General features: G+C 37.8%; 2 protein-coding genes and 1 long non-coding RNA gene across 5 annotated transcripts; 1 reads left to right on the forward strand and 2 right to left on the reverse strand.

The window, feature by feature from the left end:
* Nucleotides 1–1,216: 1,216 nt before the first annotated feature.
* On the reverse strand, nucleotides 1,217–5,614 carry LOC116199786 (pentatricopeptide repeat-containing protein At1g26460, mitochondrial). Of its 2 annotated transcripts, none has more exons than XM_031530275.1 (7): nucleotides 4,874–5,614; nucleotides 4,054–4,276; nucleotides 3,462–3,938; nucleotides 2,873–3,079; nucleotides 2,359–2,496; nucleotides 2,083–2,271; nucleotides 1,217–1,531 (listed from the first exon to the last, which is right to left on the reverse strand). In XM_031530275.1, exons 1-6 carry the CDS (start codon nucleotides 5,491–5,493, stop codon nucleotides 2,083–2,085), a joined length of 1,854 nt encoding a protein of 617 aa, XP_031386135.1. In that variant the 5' UTR covers nucleotides 5,494–5,614; the 3' UTR covers nucleotides 1,217–1,531. The 2 variants fall into 2 exon arrangements, with proteins under 2 accessions (XP_031386135.1, XP_031386136.1); XM_031530276.1 differs by having other exon boundaries at nucleotides 2,071–2,271.
* Nucleotides 5,615–5,740: 126 nt separating this feature from the next.
* On the reverse strand, nucleotides 5,741–7,576 carry LOC116199788. Of its 2 annotated transcripts, none has more exons than XR_004155604.1 (2): nucleotides 7,209–7,576; nucleotides 5,741–7,095 (listed from the first exon to the last, which is right to left on the reverse strand). It is a non-coding gene; the product is annotated as an uncharacterized LOC116199788 (long non-coding RNA). The 2 variants fall into 2 exon arrangements; XR_004155603.1 differs by having other exon boundaries at nucleotides 5,741–7,101.
* Nucleotides 7,577–15,511: 7,935 nt separating this feature from the next.
* LOC116199792 (PLASMODESMATA CALLOSE-BINDING PROTEIN 3-like) lies at nucleotides 15,512–17,957 on the forward strand. Its single transcript, XM_031530293.1, has 5 exons — nucleotides 15,512–15,585; nucleotides 15,715–15,779; nucleotides 16,281–16,520; nucleotides 16,616–16,652; nucleotides 17,131–17,957. The coding sequence occupies exons 1-5, from the start codon at nucleotides 15,512–15,514 to the stop codon at nucleotides 17,441–17,443; spliced, it is 729 nt and encodes a 242-aa protein (XP_031386153.1). The 3' UTR covers nucleotides 17,444–17,957.
* The last annotated feature ends 190 nt before the right edge of the window (nucleotides 17,958–18,147 follow it).

The following is an 18,147-nucleotide window of genomic DNA, read 5'->3' on the forward strand; positions in this document are numbered from 1 at the left end:
TGTTTGAATGTAAAGTGAGGATTTGTTGACATAAAATCCAAAATTTCTTAGTACATCGGACATGATTTTTAGTACAAAATGAATCGTTATAATCCATTTCCTATATTCAAATTTTAGGACTCGCTATTTTTAACTGGAATAAATTTTACAATCAAGAGACCTAATCATTATTTTTCGTGAAATCCATATATTTTTTGACGTAACACTTAATATCCAGAAATGCAATTGATATCGAATAATCCGAAATCAAGTCGAATTCGCTTGCCAAAGGAATGCTGACTAGTCAACAAGGGTTAGTTCAAGCGATTCGACATAATTTCCCTCAAACAATGTCTTAAGGTTTGAGTTTTTATGGATGGAGAAAATTCTTGATTGGAAGAGTTTTAGGTGTGTTTGGATTGAGAGTTGAGTTGAGTTGAGTTTTGATTTTAATTGATTTGTAATGATTGTATTGTTGAATTATGAGAAAAAGTGTGAAAAAATAATAAATAATTGAGAGAAAATAATGATTAAGTAATGATTGTGTTGTTGAATTGTAAAAAAGTAATGAATAGTTGAGAGAATTTAATATTAAAAATTGAATTGAATGGTTAAAAATATTTAAAAAATAAAAAAAAGTAATAATTGTGATGTTGAATTGAAGAAAAGTGGAGTTGAGTTGAGTTGAAAATTGTTGCGAATCCAAACACACTCTTATCCTTTAGTGGCCGACTCGACTCGAACTATATTAGTCGGAGCTGATTGAATTCTGGATACCGAAATACACACTGCAAAACTGATGTTGGCCATGAAGCCCATACATTACCTCCATAGAAACTGAATTCACTCGACCAAACCTCCCCATGTTAAACTAAGCCAGAATAAGATGGGGTCATATACCTGGCTTAAAGGTATAATCAAATCCAAAACTTTATGAATCCAAGCATTTCATAATTGGTGCAATAATGAACGGTAATGACAGTGAAATGTTTCTTTCTTCATCACTCATTGTGTTTCTTTTATTCGATTACAATCCTCTCTTCATTTTGGTTTATAAGTATTTTCGCGATTCTGTCCATGTGCTTCCCTTTTGTTCACTGTGGTATATTGTAATTAGGTGAATGCCGATGCAATGGACACGAAAAATAAACAAAACCCCAACTAATCACCTTGGACTAGAAAAGATTGCCCGAGAATTGAGACAGTGGAGTTTCATAGAGCATTGAGAAACCTTAGATTCAGTCGAAAGAGATCAATTAGCAACGCGAAAGAAGAGTGATCTAGGCACTTTTTATTCTAAATATAACCATCACAGGGGAAAAAAGAAAATTATTTATCTAACTAAACTGGCACTATCAAACTACAAAAAAATCGAAACAAACTGCTCCATACGTTCTCAAAATTCATCCTATCAAGTTTCAAAGCAAGTAGAAACTGAATAATATACAGTACAAGGGGATGATCGTGACAGGAAACCAGAGCTGGACCTGTTGCCAACAAACGCGGCGGCATCATCAGCCTTGGGTCTCCCAAGCAGAAATTAGGATAATACCTACATGATCAGAGGAAGACAAAGTCCATGTTAACCCGATGCCAGTACAGAAACCCATGAATGAATGAATGACGAACACGAAATCATGCGCATCAACATTTCTGCTGCAAGCAGATGGGACGAGAATAGATGCTTTTGCATATCAAGGCCATCCATGTTGGAAGCAAACCGAAATCAAAAGATCATTCTCAGTTTTTTCATTTTTCATCTTATGATCTCGAGAAACAGGAAAAACAAGGAATAACTGTTTCCGTTTCTTGCTGAAACATGAAGTTATTGTGGAATGACCAATAAAATGCTGGAAAATGAGACCACAGCCCAAAATTACTTGATCAACGCTTCCTCACCATATCACCATTCCAAGCACACAGTTCATCTCTTACAATCGATCTCTCATGAGAGATTATTCTATCAGAACATGCCTGACCTAAAATGACATAGGCTCCACCAGTGCAACCAAGGTCTAAGAGCATCTAACAATTTCCCAATTTCCGATAAAGCCAACATATAGAAGAATCATCGGAAGTATCTAACAGTACCTCAGAATTTACCTATGCAGCGTACGCCATGCTGTAGTCAAGATTAAAGAGCATGTCCCTTCGAGTCTCGGTACCCATCCGAATGTCAAATTTTCTGGCTAGTGAATCCACCCGGTCATCACTCTCATAATCCATTTGTCTCGTGCACCTTCTCCTGATCTTTTTCAGCATATCTTTTGTGGGAACAAATCCAGCAGTTACCTGCCCCATGCACAAAATCCAAAAAAACATAAGACAAAAACATTTTAGATAGAAAATTTCACCCAAACACAACCTAGTCATGGTTACCATCTCATCAACCACAGAGAGTGCAGCTTTTGGATCCCTATTTATTAGATGAGCATCCACAAGCACCGAATATGTCATTGCATTTGGTTTTACCCCCACACTCAGTAAATGCTCGAACACTCTTGAAGCTTCAGAAGTCTGCCACAGAAAAGCTCTTTCACTACTTCAACAGTGGCAAATCAACATATCAGTATATAAAGAGGATCATATAATGTGATTCACCTAAAACGGGGCTGCAAACGAAACTCTATAAATGGTATGCTCATACATTTGGGACTTGAAGACCCCACTCGCATAAACTCTCCATATATTTCTTCTATACTTTAACATATGTCCCCTCCCAGAAGTTAGCAGATATAAATTCCAGAAACAAACTATTGTGTAAACAAGGGATCGCTTTGGACAGAACCTTAACCTAGCCAGTTAGATGACACGTGCGAACTAAAAGCCACGGGAGAAAATTAAGCACAGCAATAGCATATGCACAGATCAGTAAACTAAGACGATTTAGCACCTTCTTTAGCTTCCCAAATGCAAGTACCAAGGAATTAAAGGAATGAACGTTAGGAGTCAACCCAAACTCCCCATCGATTGCCTCGAATGTCGCATATGCACGGTTTAGGTCCCATATATTTGCACAGCCAAGGATTACACAGTTGAGAGCAGCAACTGATTTGTAAGGAGGATTTGCATGTTTCAACTTCTCCAGCTGGTAATAAACCTGCAACAATGGATGGTTCATTAGAGCCCATTAGTTAAATTATCAAGCCCAAAAAGAAAAATTGTAAAAGCTTGCCTGCCATAATGAATGATATATCCAAGCCAAAAAAGAAAGAAAAAAGGGTGTAATTACGCAGAAGTTAGTTGTGGGACCACACGTTGCTCAAAGAACAAATACATTTAGCTATATTAAAGACCAGTATGTACTGTACTGATAGAATTAGCAGCAAAGAATGATCTAATAAATGTTAACTGAAGCGAGTCAAAAGAATAAATAAACTGGGATTCCAAAGTAGACTACAACAAACTGGAAAGAATTATCAGAAAGAAAAAGAAGTGTGTCTAGACAACTAAAGAAAAAAACTCAAGGTGAGTGGCATTACTTGGTCTAAAGACTCGAAGCCCTTTTCTGAGCACGCCACAACCAGCGGATACAGTGAGGTAAATGGAGAGAAAAGATCTTCAGCTTCCTCATTATTCCCATAGGTAGCCTCAAATTCGTTGAGAGTGCCAAAAGCCCTTTGCAGATTAGACAAGGATGCATGTGCATATATCTTTGCCAGGTAAGATTCTGGAGAAGGTGACTTTGTTTGGCGCAACGAATGTTTCAGGATTGCCCATGATACATCCAGGAGAGTAGAATCATATGTTCTACCAGAAGTTCCAAGAGCTGCAACAACAAGTCCTTCATCTACAGAGAGCAGAACAGGCGGCCTAGCAATTTCACCTCGAGCAATCCACTTAGCCAAGAACTCCAACGCACAAAGGGCTAGTTTGCTATTATCATTTTGCATTGCAATTTCAGCAATATCATTGCAAAGGCCCCAGGGTGGGCAGAGGGCTTTATTCTGATCTGTTGCCTAGCACAACCAATACGAAAAATATTCATGCTTGGAAAAGAATAAACGAGAAGTTGGAAAAGAACGGGACATAGACATATGATTGAGTTCTATGAAATAGAGGGGTGTACTGTACCTTACACCTCTCAATTACAGACACCAGTGTATCCAATCTGCCCTTGTTAACGCAACTTCTTACACAATCAGTGAAAATCCTGAGTGACATCATATGACCTGATCTCAACATCAAGTCAATATACCTCAAGGCAGCATCAATCTTATTGGACAAAAGGAGCATGCCGACCACCAAATCATATGTCTCAGCATCAGGGGCAGATTCTTTTCCAGTCTGCAGCATCCTGAAAACAACAATAATTAGTTTGACCTTGCAGTCTATTTCTCAAGGAACTTACTTATGGCACCTTAAGACAACAAAGGAAGCGAATGAAACTGAGTCTGACACACAGATAAAAAGATCAAACTGAACCAATATAACAGCAAGAATCACAAAAACTCTCATGCCATTTCTTCCCTATTCATGCACAAACACGCCATTAGAATCAGCCCAATTAGTTTTATGAATCTTAGTTGAAATTCAGATTAAAATCTCTGTACCGATCCTTTTTCTCGTTTTATAGAGACAAAACGTACATTGTATCGTTATGATCAAACTGTACAAAAATGAGGTGACTGATGGCACGCTCTCCGTGAGAACTGCAGATTATAAAGACATGCCCATCTACTCAGTAGAGACAGAAGCAATGTCAACGGCAAACTAACATCATCCAACACGAACTGCATACTGTAAAGACATGCCCATATACCAGCAGAAACAGAGCAATGTCCCTGGCAAACTAACACTGGCCGACCCAAACCACTGAGGCCCGGAGTTAGCAACCATCGATGAAACGTAGCCCATTTTTTAGCAAATGAATAGCAACATTGATCATTCTAACCGTTGGAGCAACTGCTCGGCAGCTTCAGTCTCTCTGCCCTGGTGCATTGCTTTCAGGACGAGGTTAAAGGACGCTGTGTTGGGCTCAATCGCGTAGTCCTGCATCTGAGACACCAGATCCAGCAGCTCCCCGGCGGAAGCCCCAGTCATCAGGTTAGCCCTGAGGTAGTGATTGTATATGTTCACGTCGGGCTTGTTGGGAATTCCATTCTTGTCCAAGCTCCGAACCCAGAGCTCGAAGAGCTGCTTCATGTCGAACCATCGCTGAGACGTCATCCAGTCGGCGAACAAGTTCATGAGGGAGTGGACGTCTAGGGTCCGGGAGAGGGACTGGATCCTCGGCTGCGCCGTCTGGTTGAGGAACCCCATGGGGATCAGGGACTGGGCCCCCGGGAGGCTCTGGGGCATCGGGTTGCGCCAGTTCGAGGAGTAGAGGGGGCTGCCGGAAGCCGGGTTTGGGGGAAGAGGGGTGGAATGCGCCGGCTCCGGCTGGGGGTCGACGAGCTGGGGCTGCTGGGAGAGAAATGGGGAGGCGGTGATGGTCCTAAGGGAGGAGGAGGCGGCGGCGGCGGCGGGGTTTATGGCTTTGAGGAGAGGGCGTGACTTGGAGAGGATTGTCATTTGAGGCGCCTTTGATGTGGTGGGGGGTGAGAAGGTCCGCTCAGCACAGAGGCTGGTGCCTGCTCAGAGCTCAATTTTTTAGGGTTTTGCAGCTTCACAGTCGGGACAGTGGGAGGAGCGAGGTTGACGAGGGTTATCCTCTTGAGGTCAACTTGGTAATTTTCAAATTACTAATCATATAATAATTTATTACCATCTTAATAATCTTAAATTAATACAAAAAAAAATTAATTAGAACCAAACACTCTTTTTTTTTTTTGGTCAGACACGAGTATCATCATTTTATTAATTAAAATGAATTCTTTTCAGATGTCAATTTGGCCTAATTTTTTAGATAATTAGAACGCTCTACTTCAATTGCTAATGATAACTTCAAATCACTAGCCCAACCCTTATTTCATGATGGGAAAATTGACCCACTTTTTGGAATAAATCCATTATTAAACTCGGGCGGTTGTTAATGTTAAGATTACTCGTAATAATACCTCAAACTCGAGCCATGCATAGGTAATAATAAGATTACTTGAATATTACTAATTACAATTTACAAGTATATATGAGGTGTTCGATAATGATATAATTATGTATATATCATCATTCTCAAATATATATTGTTCCTTTTAACGATCAACATAATATTAAAACAAACTTATATAGTCATAGATTAGAGCAATCCAGTAAAAATAAAAATCTTTATCGAACAAGCGAAATTTAAACCGGATATATCCGGTTCTAAAAAGTTATTCAGTCAAGCTGTTAAGCGTTTAGGAATCGGGAACCTCTACGAGCATAAGATCAGTTCGTCATGAGCGAGCCACTTACGACCCCAAGGTGGCCCCGAATAGATCATTCCTCGATGGTATAGCATTGATTTTCTTCTTCCCCCTTAGATCATTCCTCGATGGTATAGCATTGATTTTTCCAACTCTTGACACTCTCTTCCTGCAGAAAAAACTTTCAGCTCTTATGGCACTTCTGCTGCTGTCTCTGCTCCTATTGGCCCTCACCGGGCTGTCTTTGGGTAAATTCGTCTTTGTTATCTGGCCTGAAATTGCAAAAACACGACCATTTTTTTCCCTTGCTAATAATCACTGGGCTTAGCTTTGGGTTTGATTAGGTGCGACGTACTGTGTCATGTTTAAACAAGGGCTGAGTGATCAAGTTCTGATGCGAACCCCGGGCTATGCTTGTCGGGCCGGGGCAGAATGCAGCCCCATCTGCCCGAACGGAGCCTGCTGCCAGCCAAACACCATCAAGAACCACTGCGACTACGCCGTGAACAGTTAGTTACTTCCAGCAGAAATGTCAGGCCATCGGGAGCTGCGACTTTGCCGGAAGCAGAACGACCTCCACCTCTATTCCTAGTAAGTCTTAAGAAGATCTCTGGAGGATTCCTCGTCCAGTCTCTCAAAGAATACCCAGGGGATTCACTGCAAATACCAGCTTGGCTCATTAATGCCGAGATAATGGTCTACTTCTTCACATCCGCCGTGCAATGCATGCAATCTGGATGGGCTATGTAACTTATGTTGATGAGACTCATTGATTCAGCTCAGAAACCTGGATGTATCTATCCGAAAAATCCCGGGTATGATCTTCTCCCTGCTCCTTGATTAATTTTTCCAGAGAAATAGAAGATCATTAATGCTCAGTCTCGAACCGACATTCCATTTCATAATTTCGGAAGTGATCTTCATATCTGTATATTTTCATACCTTTGTTATTATCCATGGTTGTTCTTGTTATCTCAGCACCTGCTCGACCCCGCCGAGAAGGCCCACTCCCACCACCTCAACCACCATGGCAACTGCCGCCGCCACCTCAATAAACTCTAGCTATTGCTGGAGACCGCGCCCGCCACCTCCGACCCCACAACGGAAGTCTCTAAGCTAATACTGACCATTGAGTTCTCATGCAAATTTCTTCGTGCATGTGGTTGGTGGGATACGAGTGTCTTCCCATATATATTAGTGTGCTCATTACATAGCTCTTTTATGATTATAAGGGAAGTGGATGGACCAAAAAAGTACGTAAGAAAATAATTTATCCGGGCATGAACTTGATGGGATATATGTCTATAGCTTCAGACTAAATGTATTCACGAATATGATGCCATATATGACATTTTTTTTCTCTATTTTCCAATTTATAAAAATTCTCACTTGAACCTATACGGACTTAAGTTCATCTGCAACCCAAAAACTTAAGCTGATAGGTTGCTGAACCCAAGTCTCATATAAGCTTGTGGTTTTTTTCCTTAATTTTTCCATGTGGAATAACGTATCTCAACATCCGCCCTCACGTGGCAACGTATGGTCCAACGCGTGCCCTTAAGCACCCGCCTTTAACAACTGACCACGAGCCAGGCATCCTCTTTCGTGCTCGTGGGGACAAATATCAAACTAGCCTTGAGCTCCACACTCGAGCCTAACTAGAGGTGCACATTTAGCTACCTTGCAACTAGACCAGGCCACTCTTAGGCCCGATTAACATGATGCGCACTCTTGACTGCCTCGAAACTGAATATAGCGTGGTGTGAGCCCACACGACAACGCGGAAGTATAATCCGATTTGATATCATGTAAAAATTTCCACTTTGACCTATACGGACTTGAGCCCATCTGCAATCCAAAAGTCTAAGCTGATAAGTTGTTAGACTCAAATCTCATATAAGCTTGTGATTTCTTTCTCAATTTTTTCATGTGGGATAACGTATCTCAACACATTTAAATGGAAAAATTGATTACCAGCTGGTTCTCAAAATTTTCATGGAAAAAGTAAGTGCAGAATGAAGGTTGTCGCTGAACAAGCGATATATAGATAACATGAGTTCAATTTGGGCCCAGTCCAGCCCAAAATAACTTCAATTTTATTTTTGGGGAGTAATATATATATATATATATATATATATATTTTTTTATGGTAACTTCAATATCTTTTTGTCTTCGATATTTAACTGATCATCATCGGAGAAAGAGATTTAGTTGAATGGCGAGGACCCCCCTAGATCAATCACTTACATTCAGCATCCACTTAAAAAAAAAATCAAATGTAAATTCGTAATCCACGATGTTGTCTGATTAGTAATATAAAAAAAATGAATTAATTCAGACTACCTCAAAAGAACTATAAACATATTATATAAAGAGATGAATCTGATTCTACCGAAAAAACGAGACAAATGAATCTAAAATTAGGAGCTATCTTTGACTGATTATAGTGTACGTTGAGTAGATTTACAGCATAACCTTAAAGTGATTAATGAGGCTGAAGCTGAAATTAAGAAAAGAAGCGGCGCCGACATGCATGCACTTGCACGTATAAATTAATTAATAAATAAAGACAATCGTTTCATCCAAAGTTGATAATTTCCCCTAGTTATTAAGCAAAATAATATCCGATCATTAACTTTTTTACTATATATTGTGTGTTATGAAGATAAACAAATTAAACCAAAAATCCCAATACAAATCTGCGTTCTCAAGACATATAATGTGGACTGTAGTTCTTCTGTATCGATAAAATTAAGCTTTAGCGTCGGAAAATACTGTTATCATGTATTATTGCAGAAAAGTCTGTCGATTTTTAAAATTCATATTTCGTTATCTGTGGATTTATGGATGGATTTTTAGTATTTTCATTTATCATTAAAGAAAAAGGTTTCTTGTTAACGAAATTGCATTCACATATATATATATATATATATTACCTATCAACTTGCGTGTTGACTGTTGAAGCTTCATTTGACTAATTCTCGGGACTCCGTCAATTCCCAACGGCGCATGGAGTGAATAATCACGCCAAAAGTATTCCAGTGACAACAAGGAGTTTCGAATCTAAAATTAAACGGATACTCGAACTCCTCATTAACCACATAAACCGAATTCCTTGGAGTTATTCCCTTTTTTTTTCCAGCTTACGTACACATATATTCCTCCATTTCTTTTTTATACATATGCATCATATATATTCCTTCATTTTCTCCCTTTTAGCTATATGGTCCTTTTAAAATTAATAATAATGATATAGTAATAAGAGAACCTATATTTTCAGTCATGCATCTTTGTCAATTTTTCTATTTTCATCCCTTTTTATTTTTTTTCTATTTTCATCCTATACCTTCCATTGTTTTTTTATATTAGCCCTTCCGTCATTTATTTCATTAAATATGTTGAGTTGGATCCTTGTAGGTGCAATTTAAATGACAGGTCAGAAATTTATGTATTATCTAAAAAAGAAAGAGCAATAGAGGATGAAATGAAACCGGTAAAAAATTCAACTAGTTATAAAAGTATATTTCATCTTTCACTACAATTTCATTTATCTCAAAAGAAGGAATAATAAAGAAAATCGAAGAACACACAAGCAATGGAAGAAGAAGGAGACGAATAGGAATCCAACGGGAAAGCCAAGTAGTAAAGTTGGATTCCTCATTTCAGTGTTGCTTCTATTTTATGCTCTGCTCCTAATTTAGTATATATACTTCTCATTCCTCTCCTTTGTCGAGTTTTAAAGAAAAAGTTCATTGTTGATTTTGAGATCTAACAAAAAAAATTCGAAAATTTACTTTGAAACTCTAAAGAGAAAGACCCAAATTGATCGAAGCCAACAATAAATCTTAAAATTAAGAAATGACAGTGAAAGGAGAGTATCGAAGCAAACTTTGTGATTCGTTTGATTGCTTTAGGATTTTTGTTAGCTTAGAAATTTTACAAGTTGGTTTTAATTTGATTTCCCTTGGATTTGAAAAAATGATTTTACTCAGGCTTTACTTGGACTCCGCGAAGAAGAGGAACAAGCGAAGTCCCTCCCTGCTGCCGCTTGTTCATCTTCTTCTTTCTTTTTTCATCAATTTTTTTTTCTTTTTTTTTAATAATTTGAAGTAGATTTAAATTAGAGATGAATTGAATAAAATGTGTAAGTCGACGTGTAGCAGCCAACGGAGAATAGCCGATGTGTCATTGATGGAGCATTCATATGAATCTAACTCGGCAAAATTAAATGAAGAGTTAATAAAATGACAAAAATAGAAAAGTAATGTAAAATATATGGTCAAAAGACAAAATATATTGGAAAAGGGACAAAAATAAAAAAAGTGGACTAATGTGTAATTTCTCTATAGTAATAATAATAATATAACACAATAATAACATTTTTTTTTTGTGAGGGGGGGGTGTGGTTTGAATAAAGGACGGCTGTAAATCTAATAAATAAAATAAAATCAACGAAATAAATCAAGGTGGTATAGGAAACGTTCCACATGAGAACTTTTTAATTTCGAAGCGGTAATTTGTGTCACTATTTTAGTTCCTATCCTCAATATATATTATCGTTGTGATCTTTTTTTTCTTTATCTTTTTATTTTTCCCTTCTAAGATGACGAGGCAAAAGTCCATTTGTCGTTGTGATTACTTTAGTTGGGGGCGTTTGACTGAAAGGGGACACGTGTGCGATAATTCACATGGCGAACATATTCTTCTGCAGAGCTTTTTGCCCACCGGACAAAAACAGAAAGCTTTCTGGAAACTGTAAAGGATGAAAAAGAACGATAAAAAGACCGGGAAAAAGACTGGGTGATGATTCGCGTTCTTATTTGTAAATAAAACGGTTATAAATTTCGATAATAGAATTACTCATGCTCATTTAATAATTGTTAAAATTTTAATTTTATTATACTAGATTCATGTGTTTCATTACAAGAATGAATAATGTACATAACATATATTCAGCATATAAGAAAGGGAAAAATTGCAAAAAGAAATAAAATGATTAAAATATATGGCCAAAGGAGGATGTTCAATTAGAATATCATATCAGCGCCTGAACGAGATTAATCTTTTTACTGAGAAAATTTTGTGATTTCATTGAAATTATAACAAAATAGCCAATCAACCTTCCATTGGTCAAAGTATCTGCATTTTAACACACAATTGCTTCTCCCGTGAATTTAAATGACATCTAAATTGGTGACTTTACCACACTCCAAGTGGGATCTCACCACAATTTTTTGAAATTTTTTAGGATGCTAACGTCCATTTTTGTTACAATTTATATATCTTTTCCACAACTAAGCTTCACCTCGAGTGTGGTGAGATTTCCAACTCATATACCATTAACCACGTAATCACTATTAGCTTGTCACGTTGGATTTTTTTGTCCAAATTCACGGGGAAAGTAATCGCGTGCTAGATATGACACAAATTCATTAATTCATGCTTTTTTTAACAATTTCAAAAAAAAAGATTGTGCTAAAAAGATACAAAGTGAAATGTTTGTACATTTTTGGGCAACTAACCCTTTGTAAAGACAAGTCTTTCTTTGCAACTGAATTAGTTGAATTACCGTGGCTATATCTTAATAAACTAAAACTCTTGTACGTAGTGCCATGTGTCACTCTCATGTTTTTTCCTTTTTTATTACTATTTGCAACAAATTCTTTATTATTAATTTTCACATATATAAAAGGAATGGGATACGTTCTTTTTTTCTTTTTAAAAATAGATTAAAACCTTTCCTTTTCTTTTCTTTTTTTACTTTTGATTTTTATTAAATATAAGTATATAAATATTTTTGTTGTTGTGCACCACTAGATATTCAGAAGTGGTCCGACTAATCTAGGTTTGAGTGAGCTTGATCCACTAAAAGATAAACCTTTCATAATCGTGAATTTTCTTTAATCAAACGACTCGCACCCGTTACCTTAGTTAATAATAGCAAGTGTCAGCTCACCTAAAACTAACTAATGTTGATAAAATCCTATCTTAATTCGTCATCAATTCAAATAGTCTTTTTTATTTGTGATTTTTTCGGTGTATACCACTTGATATTTAAAAGTTCTCTACGTCCAATTAATCTAAATTCGAACGAGGTTAACTCACTAAATGGATAAATTATTTTAATTTTTCATCTATTTAAGTAGTCTCTTTAATATGTGGTGCTAGAAATGTCCTTTATTCTTGTTGTAAAACTAACGTTATACTAACACATTAACTTAAGAGTAATTTTTGTTTGGGTATTAACTTGGTCTTAGTCACGATATGCTTTTAATAAATATCGCACCTATTGCAAGAAAGTTCATTCACGTAAAATTAACGGACCATTTCAGGTCTATTATATTGCAAACATAATATGAGAGATTTTAAAACTTTAGTTATACAATATATTAATTACTACCAAACCACTATAACAAATCAACAAATTCATGAAATTTTTTTCCAACCACGGCATCGCACCAGCATTATCGTAGTTATTCAATTAAAGTTGACTTGTACCTGTCTTACCAAGTGGTCCAATACTAGAGTTGATATTACTACGGTATTATTCCAATTTAAGTGACAAAATCAGTAGTATTGTATGAAATTTCATCGCTCTACAGTGAATATTACAAGAAAAAGAATGAGAATTCACCCATACTTTGAGATCGAGACCAAAATAATTATTTCCTGGAATTTAACTTTGAGATTATTTTAAACAATCACTCTCGAACTGGATTCGATCCAAAAAAGATAAACAATCATTCACCTTGGATAGCAATAGCATGGGACCATGTTAGCTGCGAACACACAATTTTCTTTATCAGGTTTTACTAAAATTTTGGCAGTAGAAGGATTAAATCGACTGCAGATATTTCACTGGTCAGAAATATCATACAAAATTTATCAAATTTTGTCTGTAATTGACTCTTCTGATAATATCGGCTACAATTCACACCGTTCAATACTTTTTCTTCATTTTTACGTGCTTTGAAAAAAAAGGTTTTTCTTTATTTTTTTCAAAAGTTATATTCCAAAGCGATAGGTGGAAGGAATTTCAAAGCCCCAATCAAACAAAACCATGATCAAAAGTCGTGGAAAAGCAACCAGAAATTCAAAGAACACTTCCTATTCTTCTTCCTTTATAGCCTCCACCTAAAAGGGGTACTTCCCACCCCCAAAAAAAATGTAGTGCAGAACTATACTTTCTATCTTAAAAAGAATTTCGTATTCGATTTTCAATAATGAAATTATTATTTAAATTGTTATTTTCTCATATCAAACTTATAAACTTTTTATAATCTTGTAATAGAAAGAAAAGAAAAGTTTAAAAAGGTGAAAAGAAAGCCACTATAATTGCCTACTTTGCATGGACAAGAACCTCTTACAATATGAAAAGCCGCATCTCTAATTTTATCTTCTCCGGTTTCACTGTGATTAATTTTGTTACTATTGCCTATCCATGCGAAGAATACTGAAAATTTTTCACTTTGTATTTTCGGATATAGGGCGTAATAATGAATATTTTAGCCACAGTACTTTGATTAGTAAAATCAACGCAACGATCTGATGTCTCGATTAAATTTAAAAAGGACTTCAAGGTATTTATTTGGAAAATAACGACTGTTTACCGCATAAACCAAAAGCGAGGACAATGATAATTTTGGCGAGGATGGTGACCTTTCCATCCGTTGGAACCAAAATGATAACGATGCACGAGAAAAGCAAATAAAAGATGGGACACCACAGCACTACATATCAAAATTCCCAGCATCTCATTTTCATGGGGAAGGAGCATAAAGTGCCACACACACACGCACCCACATAGAAAAAGGGAAGAAAACAACATGGCATCATCCGAAAGAGACCACTCTACAATTGGAAAACAAATGTATACAGCCTCACAATATCTTAAAACCCGAGACATACAAAGGTTTGCTTGTTAAAAAGAGCGACTATCCGAGCCATTTTTCGTGGGATAACTTTGATGATCGTCATTTGCGAAGTTATAACATTGCCTTTCACTATAGGTCTGACCCTGATTCCAAAAAAAAAAATAAAAATTACATGAGTTCTCTGCATGACAGGGCTTAAATTTTGTGTTTAAGACTGTATATTGCCAAACCATCCAGGTTAAATCTGTTGTTTGAACATATGTAGGTTGATTCTGAACGAGAACTGATTGGTTTATTTCAAATTGTCAAACCAAAAAAGGTTCCAATCACACGTCTAATTAGTCAGTACATGTGAATAATTCGGTCCAGTTTTTATAAAATTTATGGATAGAGTCAGGGACATGTGTAAATGAATTTGTAGGACAACTAAAGTCACCGTCCTCGCGGATTATCCTTATCGAGCTGTTGCATTAAAAAGTGATTTGTTTATCCTTTATCTGTATAGAAGGAAATGGAGGATAAAAAATGAAACAACAATTCCCCTAATCCAGTCTAATTCAATCGACACATTAAATGGTAAAATCCTTTCGGCGTAACTCTTTTTTTTTTTAATTGGGGTTAGGTCCGAGTTCAAACTCAGGATAAATTTTTTATGTCCATAAAACTCGAATTTAAAATCTTATTCATGAGAAATAAGATCCGAATCCCTTGAATCAAAAAAGAGATTTTCTATGAGATTTCTTTTTTTAAAATTTTTATACAGATCCCCTTCTTCCTCCTTTTTCTGTTCATCCGTTTTCTCCCATCCACATAAAAGGTCAAAATATTGTAAAGGACAATCATACCCAAGTAGGGAGCGATTTAATTAAAGAAATATCCATAAAAAAGTTAATTAAAGAGATTGAGAATATACAATTCTTAAGACATGTTTTCACGCTGAACATGCTAAACAGGCATAAATGTATACTGCAATCAGGATAAAATACAAATTCCAATACCAAGTTTAATTAGTTATATACTCAAACCATGCCGTAATACGTAGATATGATTGGTAATTAGTTCTTCGTAAGGCTTGACTGTCGGCTCCCAAATCATCATGAGACCGGTTGAAATGGTATCCAATAAGCACCTGTCGAGTTAAGTTTTATCTATTCCATTAGATAGATTATCCTTTACATACAAATATTGTGAATCTTAAGATGTACTTAAGCATGTATTCTTTACTCTGTGAAACCTTAAAAATGTCGTTTAGCTCAAATGAGATCATAAATATTTTTTTAAAAAAAAATTTGCGAAACCTTAAAAAAGATCATCGATTATCAACTAAGTTATTAATTTAATTAACTAACAAATTAGAAAAACTAATCATAAATGGAGCTTGGAAAGAAGAATGAGACACCGACACTACCAAACAGAGCCACTCACACCGGCATTCACATATTCTTGTCTGTCTGGAACTCTCTCCTACTCTCTCTCTCTGAACCTATCAATCATCTTCATCTTGATTCTTGATATTCCCCCTTCCTCCTCAAAGGGGTTGTTTCCTTTCCTCATCTGATCCTTCCTTCCTGCAGAAACCTCTCTCTCATGGCTCTTCTGCTGCTGTCTTTGCTCCTCTTGGCCATCACCGGCCCTTCAAGTGAGCTCCTCCTCCTCACATCTTCCCCTTTCATCTTCCTTTCTTCGAGTGTTGGGAGTGATGAACTGATGATCAAAAGAAAACAGCTGATCTTGAGTTCTTTCTTTTTCTTGGGATCTTCCTCTGTTTTTCTACTATAGTTTCTCTCTCTCTCTCTCTCTCTCTCTCGTTTCCTTGTTGTGGTCTCTGGCCTCCATGGCTTCTTGGGTTTTTGTTATCATCATCATCTTCTTCTTCTTCTTGCTACAGCACCGTTAACGAAGGTGCTGAAGAGCTCTGCATCAAGAACAGCTAATCTTTTTGTGCATAGCACCATTTGACAGCTTGCGAACTTCACTAAACTAGTCATCCTCCATATTTCGAGTTCTGCAGAGAAAGGGGGAAAAATATAAAGAAACCCCATTTTCAAGAAAATTTCTTTCTTCAGCTATGGGAGTTAAGGAGGGACATTTCTTCTGTTCCTAACAATCTGTGGTCGTTTGCTCTGTCTTTCTTGATCAGGTGCGACGTACTGTGTGTGCAAAGATGGGATGAGTGATCAAGTTCTGCAGAAAGCCCTCGACTATGCCTGCGGGGCCGGGGCCGACTGTAGCCCCATCCTCTCGAGCGGAGCCTGCTACCAGCCCAACACCGTCAAGAGCCACTGCGACTACGCTGTGAACAGCTACTTCCAGCGGAAGGGTGAGGCTGCCGGGAGCTGTGACTTCGCCGGAACAGCCACCACCTCCGCTTCTGCTCCCTGTAAGCCTTCGAAAAAAATCTGTTCCGGCACTTCCATGTGTAGTTCTCGCAAATTCCTCTCATGTTGATGTATGAAATGTGTCCTGTTGATGCAGCCCAATCAGGTTCATGTGTCTATCCTTCAAGTCCCAGGTATGCTCTGCTCTTCGATTTCTCCCCTTGTATTTAACTTTGAGCAAGTGACTTTCTGCAGAAGATTGATTAGTGACCGAAGTGTCAAAGTTAGCACTGTGATGTTGAAAATCGCCTCAAACTTTGCCCCTCCTTGTTCTTAATTCTTCTGGGCTTCCTCCATGATCTGATTCTGTTGAGTATGTCTCGTATTCAACATTTCGATCTGATTCTTGCACGGACTTCGGCACACGAATGTCAAATTTGTCCTATTTCTTTTATGGGTTTGTGCGCTGTCTTGTGATGTTAAAAGATCACCGCAAAATTTGCTCTTTTCTTCTTAATTTTCGTAGATGCATTTCCCATTTCTGGGTCTGGTCATGTTTCCTTAAAAGCTTCGAATATAATAATCCAAGGACTGATTGTGGAGTAATCTTTCATTTATGTACAATGAATGACTCATATTCCTTCTTCTCTGTGGTTTTTGTTATGGTTTCAGCACGACCGGGGGAAGCAGCACGACCCCACCCACAGGCACCACCACCCCACCCACTGGCACCACCACCCCCACCACCACTCCTGGCACTCCTGGCACATCGACCACCCCGACTACTGGCACCACCACCCCCTCCACCACTCCAACCACTACCACCTCAACCACCCCTTCCTCCACCCCATCCATCTACAACAGCGGCACCGGGCTGGGCCCGACTGGCCTCACGGACTCTTCCTTCCGCTTCACCCCCAGCTGGGCCACCACCTTGACCTTCCTCCTCCTCCTCCCACTCTTCTCCTATCTCCACCGCGCCTGATTGAGGACTCTTAACCCTGCTGAGGCTGAGGCTTTGCTGCTTGATGTTTCTGCCACGCGTGGTGTATGTGATCATTATTGAATGTAGGGGAGTGGTGGAATCAAGAATCATGTAGAGACAAGAGCCCACTAGGATGTTTTTTTTTTTCTTCTCTTTTCCTTTGTTTTGTTCTCCTCCTTCTTTAGCAGTATAGTATTATCATATCATGAGAGGGAAAAAGGGCTGGAAGAATTCGATTCCTTTTTTGAGTGGCGCCATGACTGGTAATGGGGTTGTAGATTGGGCTCAGCGAGGCTTAGTAATGGCACCTTCATCATCATCATCATCATCATCGATCATCTCTCTCTGTCTTATTAGGCGTTAGAAGACATTTCCCTTCTGTATATTAAGAGCAGCTTCTTTTCTTTTTCTAATGGAGCACTTCTCATGCGATACCCAGCTAGCTTTTATATTCATTGCGTCTCAAACCCATGTTTGGGATGATTGATGTTTGCTAATGAGTTCGGGTTAGTAATATTGGTTTTCGTCGTGCAATTTTTTTTTTATTACTCCTCAAATCCTGGAGCCTGAGAAGCCCGATACTGTGTCTTGTGTTCTAGCAAAGGGCAATAGTAAGAGGGCTGAATAGCAAATATTGGATACTTGTAAATCAATCGGGAAGAGTGAGTACAAGACATCTCAGCTGTCTGTCCATCAGCACCAAC

Source organism: Punica granatum, chromosome 3 (assembly GCF_007655135.1).
Source record: "Punica granatum isolate Tunisia-2019 chromosome 3, ASM765513v2, whole genome shotgun sequence".
Taxonomy (NCBI): domain Eukaryota; kingdom Viridiplantae; phylum Streptophyta; class Magnoliopsida; order Myrtales; family Lythraceae; genus Punica; species Punica granatum.

Coding starts and splice junctions, on each gene's coding strand:
- LOC116199792 (XM_031530293.1), top strand. CDS start 15,512: ATGGAGCTTGGAAAGAAGAATGAGACACCGACACTACCAAACAGAGCC. Junction 15,586..15,714: donor ACCGGCATTCACATATTCTT/GTCTGTCTGGAA, acceptor TCCTTCCTGCAG/AAACCTCTCTCTCATGGCTC. Junction 15,780..16,280: donor GGCCATCACCGGCCCTTCAA/GTGAGCTCCTCC, acceptor TTTCTTGATCAG/GTGCGACGTACTGTGTGTGC.
- LOC116199786 (XM_031530275.1), bottom strand. CDS start 5,493: ATGACAATCCTCTCCAAGTCACGCCCTCTCCTCAAAGCCATAAACCCC. Junction 2,497..2,872: donor CATTTGGGAAGCTAAAGAAG/GTGCTAAATCGT, acceptor TTTCTGTGGCAG/ACTTCTGAAGCTTCAAGAGT. Junction 2,272..2,358: donor TCTCTGTGGTTGATGAGATG/GTAACCATGACT, acceptor TGCATGGGGCAG/GTAACTGCTGGATTTGTTCC.